Consider the following 19939-nt stretch of genomic DNA (forward strand, 5'->3'; position numbering starts at 1 on the left):
AAAAAATTGAGAAACGGAAAATATCAAAAAAAACCATTTTTTCTCAATGAAACTTTAAAAATCAATAGCTCCCGCGGGAATTGTCATCATCTATATACTCTGTATATCAATTCCAGCCAAAAAAAAACGACGGACGGTGCTTAAAAACCGGCGGGAAGGGGACACTTCTATCGCACTTTGGCCACTCGATTTAATTGTCGTCAGGTCTGACGCATTGGGTACATGACGGTGTTTGCGGACTTGCGTACCGTACCACTTTCGAAAATCGAAAAAAAAATTTAATTTAAATTTATTTTTTCTTCATTTTTAACGGATTTTTCTAATTTTTTTTGATTTTTCAGCTAAAATGTCTCTCGCCGAGGAGCTTATGGCAGATTTCGACGACGATGATGACGATGATTTGGAAGATATTCCAGATCTGGGGGAAAATTTAAAAGTGAGTTAAAAAAATTATTTCCGACCGATTTAAACCGTTTTTTTTTGTTCCAGGGAGTGAAAAAGGAGGAGCTCGACGATGATGACATTGAAGAGGCGACGGAAGAGCCGATGGATACGTCGAAATACTCTTCTGTGCATGATGTAGCGAAATTGGCGAGATCTGAAGAGTAATTTCCGGATTTTTTTGTTAAAAATCTTCTAAAAATGATTTTTTTCAGGTATATGGCACTGGTGAAACAATTGGAAGTGGAATTGAAGAGACCACAGGATGAAGTGAAGGTTACGGCGCCACTTGAGGCGGATCCACAGTATAAACTCATTGTGAAACTGTCACATGTGAGTTTCAGTGACTTTTTGACTGAAAATCGCGATTTTTGAGTCAGAATGTTAGAAAACCGTTCAATTTTAGCTATAATCACGGGATTTTTATGCAAAACTTATATTTTTTCTGATCTCTGAGCCGTTTTCCACATCAGAACGGTCATATTTCAGTTAAAAGTCCTCAAAAACTGCAATTTTCATCTCTTTTCGTTTAAAAAAACTTGATTTTTGGTGAAAACAGCCTAGAATAACCCTAAAAATGGAAGTTTCTAGTAATTTTGAGCAACAAAAATAGAAAATTCTAGCTTTTGATAGATTTTTCAACGAAATCCAGGATTTTTTAGGTAAAATGGATTTTTGATGAATTTTGTATTGAAAAATCGGATTTTTAACAAAAACAACTACCAAAATGTCGATTTTTTCGTTGAAAAACACAACTTTTTGCAGTTGTCAGACAGAAAAATAGTTTTCTAGGGGGAAATGACAAAAATTCTGCAATTTTTCAACTAAAAACCACGATTTCCACCTTAAACTTGTCGCAGTTTTCCGATTTTTTGGTCAAAAACACTAATTTTTGCAGTTTTCAAACAGAAAAATCGTTTCCTTATGTAAAATGACAAAATTGCTCAATTTTTCAACTAAAAATCAAGATTTACACCTTAAACTGGTCGAATTTTTTCGATTTTTTGGCCAAAAACACTAATTTTTGCAGTTTTTTAAGCAAATTTCTAGTGGAAAATGACAAAAATTCTGCAATTTTCCAACTAAAAACATTGATTTCCAGCTTAAAATGGCCGAAATTTACCGATATTGTGGTCAAAAATTCAATTTCCTAGCCAAATCTGCTCACTATCAGATTCACAAAATTTTCGAAAAAAATCCTGAATTTCTCCATCTAAACCCAATTATTCCACTTAACTTTGTCGATTTTCCTAAAAAAAAACATTAATTTTTCCAGTTTCTGAAAAAAAAAACCACCTTAAAATTGGTTTTCCCAGGAAAAAATTTATATAAATTTCAAATTTCCAACAAAAACATCGATTTTCAGCTTTAAATGGTCGAAATTTACCGATTTTCAATTTTCAGACAAAAACTACGATTTCCAGCTTAAAATGACCGAAATCCTGCAATTTTATAACAGAAAACATTGATTTTCCATCTTAAAATGGTCGAAGTTTACCGATATTTCGGTCAAAATCTCAATTTCTAGAAGAAAAATATCAAAAATGCTGCAATTTATCAACAAAAAGTTACGATTTCCAGCTTAAAATGATCGATTTTTATTCAAAAACTCAATTTTCCATCAAAAACTTGAGCAAAATCCCATAATTCCAGCATTTCTCTATTCAAAAACCACGATTTCCACCTTAAAATGGTCGAAATTTACCGATATTTCGTTCAAAAACTTGATGTCAAAGGAAAAATTACTTAAATTCTGCAATTTTTCCACAAAAAACTTAGATTTTCAGCAAAAAAAACCCGAAATTTACAGATATTTTTGTCAAAAATTCAATTTCCTTCGCAAAACTGCTAAAATTCTCAAAATTTTTCGTTTTTTTTTCTGGTAAAGTTCCCAAAAACCTGAATTCCTCCACCTAAACCCAATAATTCCAGTGTTTTACAGTTTTATGCAAAAAAAAATCGATTTCCAGGAGAAAATTACTTGAATTCTGCATTTTTTTTTTTAAAACCATCGATTTTCAGCTAAAAATGCTCAAAATTTACCGATTTTTTTTTGTCAAAAACACTAATTTTTGCAGTTGTCAGACAGAAAACTAGTTTTCTAGGGGTAAATGACTAACATTCTGAAAATTTTCAAAAAACAAACTTAGATTTTCAGCTAAAAACTCCAAAATTTACCGGTTTTGTGATGAAAAACTAGAATTTTCTAGTCAAAAATGCTCAAATTTTACTTTTTTCCAATCAAAAAACCCAAAAATTCCAGGTAGCCGCGGACATTGACAACGAGATCAACGTGATCCACAAATTCGTGCGTGACAAGTACGAGAAACGATTTCCGGAACTCGAGACTCTCGTCCCGACTGCTCTCAACTATCTGGCCACTGTTCAACTTCTCAAAAACGATATTAATAGTAAAGCACTGAAAGAGCAACTCGGTTCAATTCTAGACGCTTCCACTTGTATGGTAGTCAGTGTGACGGTTTCAACGACTCAAGGTGTCAAGTTGGAGCCAGATGAGCTGAAAACAGTGATGGATGCGTGTGATTTGGCGGCTCAATTGCATGTAAACCGTCTGGAAATGCATCAACTCGTCGAGTGGCGTATGTCTCTGATCGCTCCGAATCTTGTCGCTCTCCTCGGCGCCGCTACCACTGCTCACCTCGTTTCTCAGGCTGGTGGTCTCTCTCCTCTCGCTACAATGCCCTCTTGTAATGTCCAAGTTCTTGGAAAAACTAAAAAGAATCTCATTGGATTCTCGACGGTTTCTACGAATCCTCACCATGGATTCATCTATTTCCATCCGTTGGTTCAGGCGATGCCACCGGATTTGAAGAATAAGGCGGCCAAGATTCTGGCGGCTAAAGTCACCCTCGTGGCACGGATTGATGCACAACATGAGAGTTCGAATGGGGAGAAGGGACAGGATTTCTTGAATTTGGTTAATAATAAATTTGAGAAAATGTTGGAACCACCACCGGTTAAGGTAAGCGATCTACTCTCAAACTTTCCGTGGACTAGAAACCCAAACAGACAAAGTTCGGTCATGACCGCACTGTCGGACTGAAAATTCGATGTTTTAGGGATTTTTTTCGAGGTTTTTTGTTAAAAATCACCAAATATTCACTTTGTGACACCGGTCGAAAGATCGGAATCGACGTTTCTAAATGATGTCTAAAATTTCTATTTTTAGCCTGGAACAGTGTGCTCCACCGGTGAAGAAACCGGCGAAAACCCGGTTTTTTTTCACCGGTGAAAACCGTTATAATCACCGGTGAAGTTTTTCTCGGTTTTATAAAAATAAAAACCGGAGTCAAGTTTGGCGAAAACCGGTGTTCACCGAAATTCCCCGGTGTTCAATATTGAAAAACCGGTTTTCCCCGGTTTTCATTTTTCACCGGTGCCCGGTTTTCCCCGGGGAATCCCCGGTTTTCACCGGTTTTCACCGGTGTTTTTTTGATGATGCAAACACTTCAACGTGAACGAACATGACAGCAACCGGGCATTTTGCAATCGGACGTTTTGAAACAGGACATTTCGAAACCGGACACTTTGGAACCGGACGTTTTCCAACCGGACACTTCAAAACCGGACGTTTCGCAACCGGACATTTTGAAACCGGGCGTTTCGCAACCGACATTATTTTGTTTCGAAGTGTCATTCGGTTGCGAAACGTCCAGTTGCGAATTGTCCGGTTGCAAAGTGCCCGGTTGCGAAACGTCCGATTTCGAAGTTTTCTGTTGCAAAACGTCCGGTTTCGAAACGTCCGGTAGCGAAATGTCCGGCTTCGAAATGTCCGGTTACGAAATGTCCAGTTTTGAAATGTCTGGTTGTGTGTTACCAATTTCAAAAAAACTCCGGCGAAAACCGGTGAAAACCGGGGAAACACCGGTTTTTTCACCGGTGTTTCCCCGGGGAAAACCCGGTGAGCACCGGTTTTCTCCGGGTTTTCCCCGGTGAAACACCGGTGAATTTCGGTGAAAACCGGTGAATATTTTCACCGGTTTTTTCATGAAAAACCGGTTTTCACTAGTTTTAAAATCCCGGTGGAGCACACTGGCCTGGAAACTTTATTTTTTCGGCATTTTGAATGTTTTCTGATCAAAATATCACAAATTTCATTTTATTCTGTGATTTAAAGCCGTATTGTCACTATTGTGGTCTGTTGTGATGTTTTCATATCATAATGTATGAGTTTCGACGAGTTCATTTTCATAGTTCAAGAAATTTTGAATTCGGTTCACAACCCGCAGAGCGCCGGAATGTTTGGTCATTGAAAGGGTCGCAGAAAATTGGGAGCCGTGGCCTAGAAATCCGACTTCGAAAAAGTTGATTTTTTGAATTTTGACGGTATTTTCTATAATTTTTGTTGTATTTCTTCAATAATTTCGATTGAATAAAGTAAGTATTAATAGAAAAACACTAAAAACTATCGAAAATAACGCCAGAAATAGCAGAATTCTGAAAAAACCAACGGAAAGTTTGGTCAGCGAGAATGTTCTAGAAATTTCACTTCGGCAAAGTAGTAGAATTTCTAGGCCACGGCCACCAATTTTTTTCGGCCATCTCAATGACCAAACATTCCGGCGCTCTGCGGGTTGTGGACCGAATTAAAAATTTCTTGAAGTATGAAAATGAACTCGTCGAAACTCATACATTATGATATGAAAACATCACAACAGACCACAATACGCCTTTAAACATCTAGACTACGGTAATCTGGATGTGAGTTCCGAATTGTGTAGAAAAATATGGACATATTCCTGCGATAATACTTTTAAAAAAACCAAAGAAACTGAAAAATAGGGGTTTTTCAGCGTTTTTTCGGACTGAAAATTCGAGTTTTTAGGGATTTTTTCGAGGTTTTCGAGTATTTCCATAGGAATTTATATATTTTTCTGCACATTTTGTGACATAACTTCATGAAATTCCCCCTATTTTCAGGCAAACAAAGCGTTGCCAAAACCGCTGGACAAGGCGAGTAAAAAGCGTGGTGGCCGTCGAATGCGTAAGATGAAAGAGCGTCTCGGAATCACTGAAATCCGAAAATCGGCGAATCGAATGAATTTCGGAGAGCTCGCCGAAGATGTGATGCAAGAACACATGGGATTCGATATCGGACAATTGAAGACTGGAAATGTGACGGGCGGTCGAATCAGGGCGGCAGCTGTCGATCAGAAGACTCGTGCCAGAATGTCACAGAAAATGATGAGACAGATGGAGAAACAGAAGGCTCAAGGGGGGATGACGAGTATTCGCAGTAAAATGGCCGGTACCGCGTCGTCGGTGACGTTTACACCGGTCCAGGGGCTGGAGATTATCAATCCGGCGGCCCAAGAGCAGCAGCAGAGCTCGTCCACATCGAATTACTTCTCATCGAGTGGAAGTTTTGTGAATATTGATCGGATGACACTATGATTATTTGAAATTTGCTGAAAATCCATGGCGAAAAACGTCAAAAATCACTATTTTCAGTGGTGACCCGGTGGTAGAAAAGTGACCGGGGTTCGACACCCACCCAGTGTTAACTTTTTTTTGGTTTTTTGAAAATCGGTTTTTTTGTGTTTTTGTGATTTTTCATAGTTTTTAGTGCTGAAAAAAGAATTTTTGGTGATTTTTGTTACAAAAATCTGAGAAAAATACGAAAAAACCACATTCTTGGACCGAAAAATTTTATTTTTTAAAGTTTCTAATGGTTTTTTTTGTGTTGAAAATCGAATTTTCGAGGTTTTTAAGTTTTGCAATCGAAGACAAATGGGTTTTCCCTGAAAAATAGCAGTTTTTCGAGTTTTTGAGATTCAAAAATGTGGTTTTTCGAAAAATTGCAAGTTTCCTAGAAAAAACTCATTTTTCTTGGATTTTTATGTCAAAAATCACCAAAAACTCACTTTTTGACACTAAAAACTCGTTTTTTAAATCTCGATTTTTCAGACTTTTGATGTTGTCAAAATGCGATTTTTGGTGGTTTTAGACACAAAATCCCAGTTTTTCGAGTTTTGGGTGGTCAAAAACCCGAAACATTGCTGATTTTCACGAAACAACTCTTTTTCTTCGATTCCCACGCTTAGAAACCCCGAAAATGCGTTTTTCAACAGTAAAAACTCTGAAAAATCGATTTTCAAAAAACCAAAAAATGAGTTAACAGTGGGTGGGTGTCGAACCCCGGTCACTTTACTACCACTGGGGCCGTCTCCTTACCCACTGGGTCACAACTAAAAGTACTGTTTTTTGGCGTTTTTCAGTGGTTTTTCAGCGATTTTTTTTCCATTTTTATATTTATTTTTTGTTTCTTGATCCTCACTTCTCTCTATTTCTCTCAATAAATCAACTCTTTCCGATTTTCATCAAAACCTCTAACCAATTGGTGGATTTCCTCTCATTTCTATCTATTTTTCCCACTTTTTTCCCAGTAAACACCTCTATTTTTCACTTTTTTCCACTTTTATATTTATTTTTGTTTCTTGATCCTCACTTCTCTCTATTTCTCTCAATAAATCAACTCTTTCCGATTTTCATCAAAACCTCTAACCAATTGGTGGATTTCCTCTCATTTCTATCTATTTTTCCCACTTTTTTCCCAGTAAACACCTCTATTTTTCACTTTTTTACCCTTTTTCCAGCAGATTCCCCTGACCCATGCGAAACGGGTTCTACTACTCATGTCTACTAACTATTATTCTTGTTGAATGTTCCTTCGATTATAAACTAAGCGAGCGGGCGCTGGAATTCGCCGCCTCCGCCTACTCACTTGACCCCCAGCCGTGTGTTCAGAAGAACAATGCGACGGTGTTGTTCTCGAAAAAAGTGGAATGTGATTATATGAGGGATGAGGTAGAGAAATTGGCTGAAAATCTACTTTTTATAGTGAAAAAACGGTCGAAAATCAATAAAAAAATGATGGAATTTCAGTGGTGACCTGGTAAAAAAGTGACCGGGGTTCGACACCCACCCAGTGTTAATTTATTTTTTGGTTTTTTGAAAATTGGTTTTTTGTGATTTTTCATAGTTTTTAGCGATGAAAAACGCATTTTTGGGGACTTTAAGTATGAAAATCGAGAAAAAATGGTTGTTTTCATGAAAATTGGCATTTTTTCGGGGTTTCGGGCACCAAAAACTCGGAAAATGGTCAGTTTTCAAGAAAACCACCAATTTTTTTCAGATTTTCATGTCAAAAATCACCAACAATTCACTTTTTGACACCGCTTGAAACATTGGAAATCGACGATTTTAGTCTGAAATTTGTTTTTTTTTTGGCATTTCTGATTTAAAAAAAAGTCACTCATTTTGTGTACTACAGTAAACTGGAAATATGTTCCGAATTGTGTATATGGACATTCCCATAATACATACTCAAAAACCCCGAAAATATCCCGAAAACGCGAATTTTAAGTCCGAAAATTGCTGAAAGTGTGATCGTGACCGAACTTTTTCTGTTTCAGTTTCTAGGCCACGGAAATTTCTTCCATCCATTCGTTCTTCAGGTTTTTTTTCACAATTTTTCTTCAACTGTTTCCTTTTATTTATATTATCAGGCTGACAACACTAAAAACAAGATGAAATTCAATAATAATTGTTGAAACTGACGGGTGGAAGAACTTTCCGTGGCCTAGAAACACAAAGAAAGCCAGCAATGACCAATTTTGATCATTTTCGGGTGGAAAATTCGCGATTTAGCAGGGTCTTTCAGTAGGAATCTCCATATTTCTCTACGCATTTAAAATCAAATACCAAACGTTTTTTCATTGTATATTTCCAGTGTTGGAGTGTGATCGCCGCCGACAACGATACGATATTCGTGAGTTTCAGTGGAACAAAATCGAAAGAGCAATTGGTAACTGAACTGATTGAGAGTATCGGAAAACCAAAGCACAAGGTATTACGGGCAGAGAGATTAGGTTACAGACGGTGTCTGACTACATTCTGATGATAGTGTGTACCAGAGTTGCATGGAATTCCGACTTCCGAGCATTTTTTCCATTCCGACTTCCGGATAAGGAGTTTTACTTCCGACTTCTGTCATTCCATAACTGTGGGACAGAGTTGCGCGGAAGGGTTTTTGTCTAAAACGGAAGTCGGAAGTAAAATTTGTAATCCGGAAGTCGGAAGTCGGAAGCAAAATTTTGAAAACGGAAGCCGGAAGTCGGAAGTGAAAAAACGCCCGGAAGTCGGAAGTCGGAAGTAGATTTTTTCGCAAAGATTCTAAAACTCCTAGAAAAAGTTCATAAAATTCGCGAAAATTAGGTTTTGGCTGAAGAAAAGCTCATTTTCTGTCTTTTTAGACCATTTTTCCATGTATTTCTGCGAGATGTACTTTTCCGAAATCCCACAATTATGGAATGACGGAAGTCGGAAGTAAACATCCGAAAACGGAAGTCGGAAGTAAAATTTTGAAAACGGAAGTCGGAAGTGAAAAACAGCCCGGAAGTCGGAATTCCGCGCATCTCTGCTGTGGGATTTTCGAAAAGTTCATTTCGCAGAAATGCATGGAAAAATGGTCTAAAAGGCGAGAAAATTGGCTTTTCTTCAGCAAAAAACTAATTTTCCTATGATTTTTCTCTTGGAATTTTGAATATTTGCGAAACAAATCTTCTTCCGACTTCCGACTTCCGACTTTCGGGCGTTAATTCACTTCCGACTTCCGAGTTCCGTGCTCAGAACACACAAAGAACGCCCGAAAATGCAGAGTTTACTCGGTTTTTGATGATCAAAAACCGAGAATTTCAGCAAAAATCTTGTCCGAGAGGACTACACGGCCGCGCGGAAAAACTCTTCCACATAAAAAGCGCGTTTAGAGTCAGTTATAACGATTATTGAATCGATTTAACTTCGGAAAATGTTATAAATTTATAGAAAAAAATTGCGGAAATCTTCTTGAATTTGAGAGATTAGAGTCAAAAACTTGTTTTTAACTGATATATTTGTCAAAAAGCACCGGTTTTTTCACAAGCTCCGCCCACCCAAAACGGAACATTTTATAAATGAAAAATTAATTTTTTGGGGGCTTTTTCGCACTAAAAGTTGAATATTTAGCCTCAAAATCAAAGATTCCGTCTGAAAATAGAGTGTTTTCAAGAAAAAGGGGCGGAGCGTCGGAAAAATAGGAGCCGAAAATCAACGTAATAAGCCTAGATGGTGGTGATTGCCCTAAAAATTGAATATTTAGCCAGAAAATCAAAGATTCCTGCCAAATGATCGGGTTTTCCATTGATTTTCAGCTAATTTGCAATAATTTTTGGCGATTTCTCGACCGATATTGGCATTTCTGACGTTGGATTACTGTAATCTGGGAACATGCTTCGAAATGTGCTGAAAATTATGGACATTCCTGTGCTGATACTCTAAAATCCGAAAAAATGATCAAATCGCGAATTTTCAGTCCGAAAAATTCTGGAAGAGCTGCTCATGGCCGAACTTTTCTGTTTTGGGTTTCTAGGCCAGCGGTCTCAAGGCGGAAAGTTCTTTCCTGTCAGTTTAACGATTTGAACGCTGGCCTAAAAATCCATCAAAAAGTTGTTGCCGTGATTACACTTTCATCATTTTTCGATCTGAAAATTCAGGTTTTCTGGGATTTTTTCAGTGTTTTTTGAGTATTATCACAGGAATGTTGGTTTTCAGCACATTTTGAAACATATTCCCAGATTACAGTAATCCATTGTCAGAAATGACAAGATCGATCGAAAAATCGGAAAAATTATTGCAACTTAGCTGAAAATCCACTGGTAACCCGATCAATTAGCTGTAATTTTTGATTTTAAGGCTAAATATTCAATTTTTAGAGCAATCCCCAACATCTAGGCGTTTTACGTTGGTTTTCGGCTCTTTTTCCCGACGCTCCGCCCCTTTTTCTTGAAAACATCCTATGGAAATCTTTGATTTTGAAGTTAAATATTCAACTTTTAGTGCGAAAAAAGCCCCAAAAAATGCATTTTTCATTTATAAAATGTTCCGTTTTTGAGTGGGTTCTGAGATCTTTTTTCCGAAGCCCCGCCCCTTTTTCTTGAAAACACCCTTATTTCCTGCTTATTTTCTCTAATACTTTCATCATGAAAAGTCATGTTGCCACTATTTTCCACTGATTCAACACTTTATTCATTTTAATTACCATCAATTAATAATTATCAATCAATAAAATCACCCATCGAGAACAGAAGTCATCTTAGTAGTTAACGACTTCATCACAAACTCATAAACAATCATCGCCTTCGGGAATTGTTCCACCAATTTCTTCCGTTCTTCCATCCGCGACTTCCGACTAACAAACGGAAGATCATTGAGCATTTGAGCAATCAAGTATCCTTGCTCATGAGCTTCTACAGTATACTTCTCCAAATCCTCCGCCAATTTCTTCGTCTTCGGTGCGTCTTTCAACGAACTCGCGATCACTGATTTCGTATTCTTATATCCCATTGTCTTACAAATATTCAAGAGAACCGACATCTCCAACGGGAATTTCTTATCCAAATAAACGGCGGCGTCATACTGTACTTGTGCCGACTGAGTTCGATTCGCCAGGATCTCTTGGGCCTTGTATTTGGCTGTTTTGATGCGTTGAGTTGCTTCTAGAAACGAGTTGTACAGTTGATTCTCGACGGCTTTGTTCGCTAGGAAACCACGGCGGAAGGTGTGCTGAAACTGAGTATTTTTCGAGGCGTTGCGGTCGCGTCGCGTGTCTCAGAATCTCAGAGATATCTCGCCGAATCGCTGCTTTGAAAGCAAGTTTCGCTCCGCCCACTTCTGCAATTCGCCGCATAGAGTTTTCCTAAGCGCGCTCCGTCGCACAGCGGTTGGCACGGTGCCAAGTCGTATCTTTCAATGTAAACCGCGACGCGCACGCAACGCGTATCGAAAAACAAATTCGAAACGTTTCCTCGCACCGTGAGTTTTGCAATATTATCACAGAGGCGTAAAGTCCGCAACGGAAAGTTTTCCGAGTCGCGTTGCGTGCGCGTCGCGGTTTTCATATAAAACTGAATTTGCACCGTGCCAATCGGTGTGCGACGGAGCGCGTTTCCGCGACCTCGCATTGCTGTGTTTTATGCCAATCTGTATAAAAGACGGTCATGGCCTAGGATCCGACAACTCGGCCATCGTGATATCTCACCACGAAAATGACGTTTTTCGACAAAGCGGAAAACGAGTGCTACCCTAATATTTTCGGCGGAAATTTAAAATTTTTCGATTTTCAAATTTCCCTCCTTCAAAATATTACGGTAGCACTCGGTTCCAGCTGTATCGAGTGACGTCACTTTTGTGGTGAAATATCACGATGGCCGAGTTGTCGGATCCTAGGCCGCGGCTGTCTTTTATTTCAGATTTCCTAAAACTCCGTGCCTAAAACTCCGTGCGGCAATATTGCAGAAGTGGGCGGAGCGAACCGTTCACACGAAAGTATGAAGATTGGCACTATTTATCCGTAGAGCACACTTACACTGCGAAAAACTCAAGAAACCCGATTTCCAGCTCAAAATTGTCACTTATGGATTTCTAGGCCATCGACGGTGGCCTAGAAACCCAAAATATGAAAAGATCGACCAGCACTGATAACTTTGGCTGAGAAGCTGGAGCATGTGCGCTCTACTGATAACCGCGACTACTTGGGTTACGGTAGGTGGATGACATCGCTCCGCCCACTTTTGCACATTGCCGCACAGAGTTCGGATCTCAGGTTACCGTAATCCCACAGTAACCTGCAAACTGCGTATCTAACTAGTGCTACAGTAATCCCACCTCCTCATGAAAATGAGTCGCCAAAACGATCAATTTTCGATTGGTCTCCTCCTCGGTCACCGACAAATCGTCGACGATCCAATCGAATTGATCACGATACTCGACGGGCGTGAGAGCACGTTGATCCTCGTAGTCGTGGAGCTCCGAGAGAGCAAAAAGTGGGAAAAGAAGGATGAAAATGGCGGGAGTTTTCATTTTTGAATAGGGCATTTCGGATAGGGAGCGGTGGGGTTTTATAAGGGGAATCTTTGGAAATCATGGGAACGGACGCTGGTTCCCATATGGGGGAGATGGTGGTTGATGTGTAGGCGAAAAATGATGGGAACGGAAGGTTAAGAGATCAAAAAACAGTTTCGAAGGTTCTGGAAGAACAGATGAGAATCGATCCGTGTAGTCCTCGTGGACAAGATTAGCTCGGCACAGTTCTTACAACTGCGCTCCACCGAACTGCCCTCAATTTCTCACACAATTTTCTCGCGGTTTCGGTAGAGCGCGATTGTAAGACGCATGAATTTCTCAAAAACGGAGAAATTAAGGGTTCGAGACGTTCCAAAACTGTATCTCGAAATCTAGACGGACTGAATCCGGACACTTCGAAACCGAGACGTTTTGAAACTGTTACAACTCGAAAACTGGTCAGTCATCAAGTGCGCTCCATTGATAAACACTTCGTGTAGTTCTCGTGGATAAGATGATTGAAATCGTCTGGTTACGAAGTTTCTCCGTTTCGAAACTTCTCTGAGCCAACGACTTCGGAGAATTATCTGCCTCACTTATGGCTAAAGCCTAGACAAGTGCGCTCCATTGATACAACCTCCGTGTAGTCCTCGTGGACACGATGAGTCTAATTCGATTCCGAATCATTATCGAAATGAGACGTCCGACAATAAGATTTTTAAACATTTGACAGTCGAAAAGTGCGCTCCATTGATAAATTCACCGTGTAGTCCTCGCCACACTTCTTACAACCGCGCTCTACCGAAACCGCGAGAAAATTGTGTGCGAAATTGAGAGACTCAGAGAAAAATAGACATTTTTAAAGGGCATTTCGGTGGAGCACAGTTTTAAAAACTACAAAAGTATATTGTCAATACAGCGTGCTTTCTGAGCTTCTAGGTGTCCAGTATCTATACAAACGCGCTCTATTGACACTGCCTTCGTGTAGTCCTCGTGGACAATAGGAATCGATTTTTCGAAGATTTTTCGAATTTTTTTGGAATTTCCCTCATCATTTCCAGCTTCACAATGCGGGCTCTGTCCACTACTACTTCTATTCGGCCCTCAAAACAATGTGGTCCCCAATGGAGCGACTCTTAGAACAACTGAAAGAAGACATGCCCCATCATCGAATTGTATTCACTGGACACTCGTTGGGCGGTGCAATCGCAAGTATCGCCTCGACGGTTTTCGTTCGAAACTTTCCAGAAACTTCGAATCGAACTCATTCGATTACGTTCGGACAGCCGAGAGTCGGCAATTTACAGTATGCTATGACTCATGATAGGCTGGTGGCTGCTGGGAGTTGGAGAGTCATTCATGGAAGGGATATTGTAAGATTCGCTGGAAATTGATCAATTTTCGAAAATTTGAGAATATTTTTCAAAATTTGTAGAAAAATATGGATATTCCTACTTAAAAACTGCTCAGAACCGCGAATTTTCCACCCGAAAATAGTCGAAATTGGTCACTGCTGGCCGAACTTTTTGTTTTTGGGTTTCTAGGCCACGGAAAGTTCTTCCACGTCCGTTTTGCAATCTTTGTTAAATTTTTCCTGTTTTAAGCACGCGATACTGAAAATTTAACAAAAATTGCAAAACGGACGTGGAAGAAGTTTCCGTGGCCTAGAAACCCAAAAACAAAAAGTTCGGCCAGCAATGACCAATTTTGACCATTTTCGAGCTGAAAATTTGCGGTTTTGAGTAGTTTTTAAGTAGAAATGTCCATATTTCTCTAGAAATTTTGAAAAAAAACTACCAAATTTTTGAAAATCGATCAATTTCCAGCCAAAATACTTTAAAAATCGTGAAGAATTGATCGCTTTTCGAGAATTTAGGAATATTTTTCAAAATTTGTAGATAAAAATGGACATTCCTGGTTAAAAACTACAAAAAACCGCCAATTTTCCACCCGAAAATGGTTAAAATTGGTCACTGCTGGCCGAACTTTTTGTGTTTCTAGGCCACGAAATGTTCTTCCAGCGAAACAGACGGGTGGAAGAGCTTTCCGTGGCCTAGAAACACAAAGAAGGCCAGCAGTGACCAATTTTGACCATTTTTGGATTGAAAGTTTGTGGTTTTGAGTAGTTTTTAAGTAGAAATGTCCGTATTTTTCAGGACATATTGAAAAAACTCCCGAATTTTCGAAAATCGATCAATTTTGGGAGTTTTTTTTCAAAATTTCAAGAGAAATATGGACATTTCTACTTAAAAACTTCTAAAAACCGCCAATTTTCAGCTCGAAAATGGTCAAAATTGGTCACTGCTGGCCGAAATTTTTGTTTTTGGGTTTCTAGGCCATCGGATGGTTGGAAGAACTTTCCGTGGCCTAGAAACACAAAAAGTTCGGCCAGCAATGACCAATTTTGACCATTTTTGGATTGAAAGTTTGTGGTTTTGAGTAGGAATGTCCATATTTTTCTAGAAATTTCTGAAAAAAAGATGATTTCCCAGGTAGCCCACATCCCATTCTGTGTGGAAAGTGTCGGCCGTTCGTGTGTTCCCTTCTACAATCATGGATCCTATCATCACGGTGTCGAAGTATGGTTTCCGGGCAATATGACAAATCAGGACACGTTTAGAGTCTGTACGGGCACCCCGTTGAATGAGGATAATTTGTGCAGGTTTGTGGAAATTTGTTTTTAGGTAAAAAAGTTGATATCTTAAAATTATAGTTTTTCAGTCAAAATTAGCCTCAAAATTGCAATTTTCAGCTCAAAATCATTAAAACTCACGAATTTTGGGTTAAAGGAGGACTGAATTCAAATTTTTCATTATTTCAGATTCCGATACTTTTGAAAATTCTCTTTTTTTTGATTCTGAAACAATTTCTTTTGATCTACCTCAACAACGTAGAAATTTTGAATATTAGCACAACACGCTTTTTACAACCGCGCTCTACCGAACCCGAAGAAAATAGTGTGCGAAATTGAGAGACGCAGAGAAAAAGAGACATTCTTCAATGGGGATTTTGGTGGAGCGCAGTTGAAAGAACTTTATTATTTTCATATTTAGCGTAGAACGGAAAATAGAAGAGAACAAAATTGTGGAAGTTTTCAGAATTTTGTGATATTTTCAATAAGAATAACTTTTTCCAGTTGAAAACGCGGTTTTTTTTCTAAATTTTGAAAAAAAAAAGGGAAACCGGATTTTTTCAGTTCAAAAAATGTCCGAAAAGTATAATTTTTCTGTCAAAATTAGCTCGAAAATTGCAATTTTCAGCTCAAAATCATCAAAAATCACGAATTTTGTTTATTTCAGATTCCGATACTTCAGAAAATTCTAAGAATCTTTTATTATTGACTCAAATGCTGAAAATCACTTCAATTCTCGTTCTCCTGACTCACAACGAGCCGAGATGGAAGAGTTTTTCCGCGCGGCCGTGTAGTCCTCTCGGACAAGATTTTGGCTCAATTCTTCGTTTTCTCAATTTTCGTAGTTTTTGTTGTCTATTTTTTCGCGATATAAATAGAGAAAAATCATGGAAAATTGAGAAAACGAGAAATTGAGCCAAACATCTTGTCCGAGAGGACTACACGGCCGAGCGGAAAAACTCTTCCACATAAAAAGCTCATTTTGAGTCTGGAGTAGAGTGACGTGTCGAAAATAGTGTTGACCGAAATTTTCGATGAAAACCTAAATTTTTGATGCCGAAAATTTCGAACAAAAATCACGAAAACCGAAAAAGTTGCAAATTATTTCCGAAAAAACCGGCATGACATGACTTTCATTTCATTTCGAAAACCGAAAAAAAAATTTTTTCGGTTTTCGAAAAAAAAAATTTCCGAAAACCGAAAATTTTTCGGTTTTCGGTTTTTCGGAAATCGTGTCATTCCGACATTTCGGTTTCCGACACGTTTCGGAAAAAAGTCAACGGTTTTCCGAAACGAGATGGCCTAGAAAACTCCACCCGTGTACTTCACGAGGACAATTCGTGTACTTCACGAGGACAATTTGTTTGTTGTGAATTTTTCATTAATTTTTTTTTCAATTTTGCTCTTTGTTTTCTAAATTTTTTTTATTTTTCTGTACAATTATATGATTTTCAGAAAAAAAGAAGAAAATTTGCGAATAATTAATGTATTTTTACAAATAATTAATGTTTTTTTTGTATTTTTACATTATTTCTCCGATTATATGTTTTCCGAAAATCATATAATTCTACAGAAAAAAAATTTAGAAAACAAAGAGCAAAATTAGAGAAAAAATTAATGAAAAATTCACAACAAACAAATTGTCCTCGTGAAGTACACGAATTGTCCTCGTGGAGTACACGGGCGGAGTTTTCTAGGCCATCCCGTTTCGGAAAACCGTTGACTTTTTTCCGAAACGTGTCGGAAACCGAAATGTCGGAATGACACGATTTCCGAAAAACCGAAAACCGAAAAATTTTCGGTTTTCGGAAATTTTTTTTTTCGAAAACCGAAAAAAAAATTTTTTCGGTTTTCGAAATGAAATGAAAGTCATGTCATGCCGGTTTTTTCGGAAATAATTTGCAACTTTTTCGGTTTTCGTGACACGCATTGATATATATTTTTTCGATTTCCGGAACAAAAATTTCCGAAATCCGTGTCAACACGTCACTCTAGTCTGGAGAACGGGAATTGAAGCGATTTTTAGCTTATTCGTCAATAATAAAAGTTTTTTAGAATTTTCTGAAATGTAGGCGCACTTTCTACCGTTTAAAATTTAAATTTCGAGTAATTTGAACGATTTCAACAGATTTTAATAATTTTGCTTATGTTTAAACGATTTCGATCAAGTTATTATGATTTTCGATCCGTTTTTATCTTTTTCCCGCACTTTTCAGCCATTTTTGGTTATATTATCAATAGAGCGCACTTTCTACCAGTTGAAACTCGAAGTCAACCAATTTAAATCATTTTTCATATATGCGTCAATAATGAAAGTTTCTTAGAATTTTCTGAAGTATTGGAATCTGAAATTAAAAAAAAAAAAATAAATTCAGACATCCTTTAAAGCGTAGATCAAAACATTATTTTTGCAGCAACGCGCACCGCTATTTCGACATCAACGATCACTTATTCTACTTTGGTCATCACGTATCGGATTATGGTGTCAATGGGTGTAGAGACCTGTAAATATCGAATAAATCTGTATTTCTTTGTATTTACTTTTTTCTTTTCTTTTGTGATGATTTCTGTTGGTCGGTTCTTTCCGTCGTATTATTTTCTTCTATTTCGTCATTTTTTCGAACGTTCTTTGTGAAAAAGAGAGAGTGATGAGAGATAGAGATAGGGTCAGAAAGTGTAAAGTTGGTGTCAAATGATTCGAGAAATTTTTGTTGAAAAAACACGGAAAAACAGCGATTTTCGTGAAAATTTAGTGAAAAGAATCGGTTTTTCATATTAGCAGTTCACCCCGTCTTACAACTGCGCCCCACCGCAAACGAGAGAGTATCGACGAGAGAGACGCAGAGATTTTTCCTTTTTTCTCGCGCCGACTCAAATTTTCGCAGTTTTTGACTCATTTTTGCTGTTTTTCAAAATAATTTACAAAAACCTTTGAAAAATAGCGAAAATAGGTCAAAAACTGTGAAAATCTGTGTCAGCGCGAGAAAAAACCTCTGCGTCTCTCTCGCCGATACTCTCTCGTTTGCGATGGGGCGCGGTTGTATTAAAAATGCTCGGCTGGTAAAATTTTTTTAAATCCAAAATATGTGATTTTTGAAGAAAAAAACCTAAACAAAACAAGTTTTTTGTGTAAAAAGAGTTAAAAACTCGGAATTTTTTCATTTTCAGACATTTTTCAGACTGAAAACTTTTTTTTTGCTGAAAATCACTTTTTTTTAAATCAAAAAATGACATTTTTGTTAAAAAAAACCTCCTTTTCTATCGAAAATCTTGATTTTTGTTTAAAAATAAAAAAGTTTAAAAAAACCGGTAAATTTGTTATTTTTAGTTTTAAAAAATGACATTTTTGCGACGAAAATCGTAATTTAGTGCAAACCTGACTGTTTTTTTTTCAGAATTTTCGAATTTTATGGAAAAAAAATCATTGTTTTTTGTTTATCCTCAAAGTTTTGCAAAAAATTCAAAAAATTTAAATTTTGGCGCCATTTTAATTTATTTTAGCCGAAAAATTCGTTGTTTTTTCAATTTTTTTCCGAAATTTCAGTGTTTTCTCACATTTTTCACCTATTCCTATTAGCACGACACGCTTCTTACAACCGCGCTCTACCGAAACCCATGAAAATAGTGTGCGAAATTGAGAGACTCAGAGAAAAAGAGACATTTTTCTAGGGGGATTTCGGTGGAGCGCAGTTGTAAGAACGGCGCCGAGCTGATATTATGAATTCAAATTTTTATGTGCAACGAAAGCTAAATAAGCTCGCCCCGCCTCCTCGCGGCGACCACGCCCACTCAATTTTCGAACACTGTCGCGAGAAATGGGCGTGGCCGTCGAAAGGGGGCGGGGCGATCTGAGAAATTTGAAATGTTTTTTTTTGAAAAAGTAGAAATTTTAATTTTGGCGCCAAAAAAAACAATTCCCAGCAATTTCCACCATTTTTCCACTGAAAACATTATTTTTTTTCTTCATTTTTCCCAAAAATTCCTCTAAAACCTTTGAAACCTAAATATTAGCCGAGCATTTTTACTACAACTGCGCCCCACTGCAAACGAGAGAGTATCGGGCGAGAGAGACGCAGAGTTTTTCTATTTTTCTCGCGCCGACTCAGATTTTCACAGTTTTTGACCCATTTTCGCTATTTTTCAAAGGTTTTTGTAAATTATTTTGAAAAACAGCAAAAATGAGTCAAAAACTGTGAAAATCTGTGTTGGCGCGAGAAAAAAAACTCTGCGTCTCTCTTACAGATACTCTCTCGTTTGCGGTGGGCGCGGTTGTAACGAAATTGCTCTGCTAATAGCGATTTTTTCCATTTTTCGAACGAAAACCACGTTGAAAACACTGAAATCGACTAAAACCGACCATATCTGAGCAAACAAGAAAATTTGGCCGTGTACTCCTCGTGGACAAGTCGAAATTATGATTTTGAACAATTTTTGGCCAATTTTCCGCGCTCCTTGTCATTTTTCAAGATTTTCATATAGAAAATGAAAATTTTCTCTGGAAAATAATCAAAAAACACGATTTTCTATCGAAAAATCATAATTTAGTTTAAAAAAAAACCGCAAAAGGTCGTCGTGTACTCCTCGTGGGCAAGTCGTCCCTGAGTTTCTGAAATTTCAGACAATTTTCAGTGACTAGAGGAGGTCGGTTGCTAATTTTCGAAAAAAAATTGAATTTTTTCCAGTACCCTCTGCTGTTTTCTGTATTTTTTCCAACAATTCCCTCTTTTTTATCAAAAATTCCCCGTCGGTATTGTTGAAACCTCATATATTGAACGTTCTCTGGTACTAAAAGTAATGCGAGAGTGAGAGAGTGAGAGAGTGCGAGAGAAAAAAAGAGAGAATTTTGAGTGTAAAAAGAAAAGAAAAAGGGATTGGGGGGTTGTGTGATTTCTCTCTGTTTTATTATCTTTCGGGGTCGGGTTTTATCGATTTTTAATACTTTCTTATTATTCTTATTGATAATGA

General features: G+C 37.8%; 4 protein-coding genes across 4 annotated transcripts; 3 read left to right on the forward strand and 1 right to left on the reverse strand.

Annotated features, from left to right (window-relative positions):
- Positions 1 to 346: 346 nt before the first annotated feature.
- On the forward strand, positions 347 to 5856 carry GCK72_000343 (uncharacterized protein; the record flags this gene model as incomplete). Its single annotated transcript, XM_003090609.2, has 5 exons — positions 347 to 436; positions 490 to 605; positions 657 to 774; positions 2705 to 3424; positions 5383 to 5856. The coding sequence occupies 5 exons, from the start codon at positions 347 to 349 to the stop codon at positions 5854 to 5856; spliced, it is 1518 nt and encodes a 505-aa protein (XP_003090657.2).
- A 1218-nt stretch (positions 5857 to 7074) lies between these two features.
- Positions 7075 to 8362, forward strand: GCK72_000344 (uncharacterized protein; the record flags this gene model as incomplete). Its single annotated transcript, XM_003090606.2, has 2 exons — positions 7075 to 7269; positions 8195 to 8362. 2 exons carry the CDS (start codon positions 7075 to 7077, stop codon positions 8360 to 8362), a joined length of 363 nt encoding a protein of 120 aa, XP_003090654.2.
- A 2207-nt stretch (positions 8363 to 10569) lies between these two features.
- Positions 10570 to 12360, reverse strand: GCK72_000345 (uncharacterized protein; the record flags this gene model as incomplete). Its single annotated transcript, XM_053722427.1, has 2 exons — positions 10570 to 11064; positions 12166 to 12360. 2 exons carry the CDS (start codon positions 12358 to 12360, stop codon positions 10570 to 10572), a joined length of 690 nt encoding a protein of 229 aa, XP_053591072.1.
- Positions 12361 to 13454: 1094 nt separating this feature from the next.
- GCK72_000346 (uncharacterized protein) lies at positions 13455 to 17482 on the forward strand (the record flags this gene model as incomplete). Its single annotated transcript, XM_053722428.1, has 3 exons — positions 13455 to 13715; positions 14835 to 15004; positions 17389 to 17482. 3 exons carry the CDS (start codon positions 13455 to 13457, stop codon positions 17480 to 17482), a joined length of 525 nt encoding a protein of 174 aa, XP_053591073.1.
- Positions 17483 to 19939: the final 2457 nt, after the last annotated feature.

Source organism: Caenorhabditis remanei, chromosome I, assembly GCF_010183535.1.
Source record: "Caenorhabditis remanei strain PX506 chromosome I, whole genome shotgun sequence".
In the NCBI taxonomy this organism is placed as follows: Eukaryota; Metazoa; Nematoda; class Chromadorea; order Rhabditida; family Rhabditidae; genus Caenorhabditis; species Caenorhabditis remanei.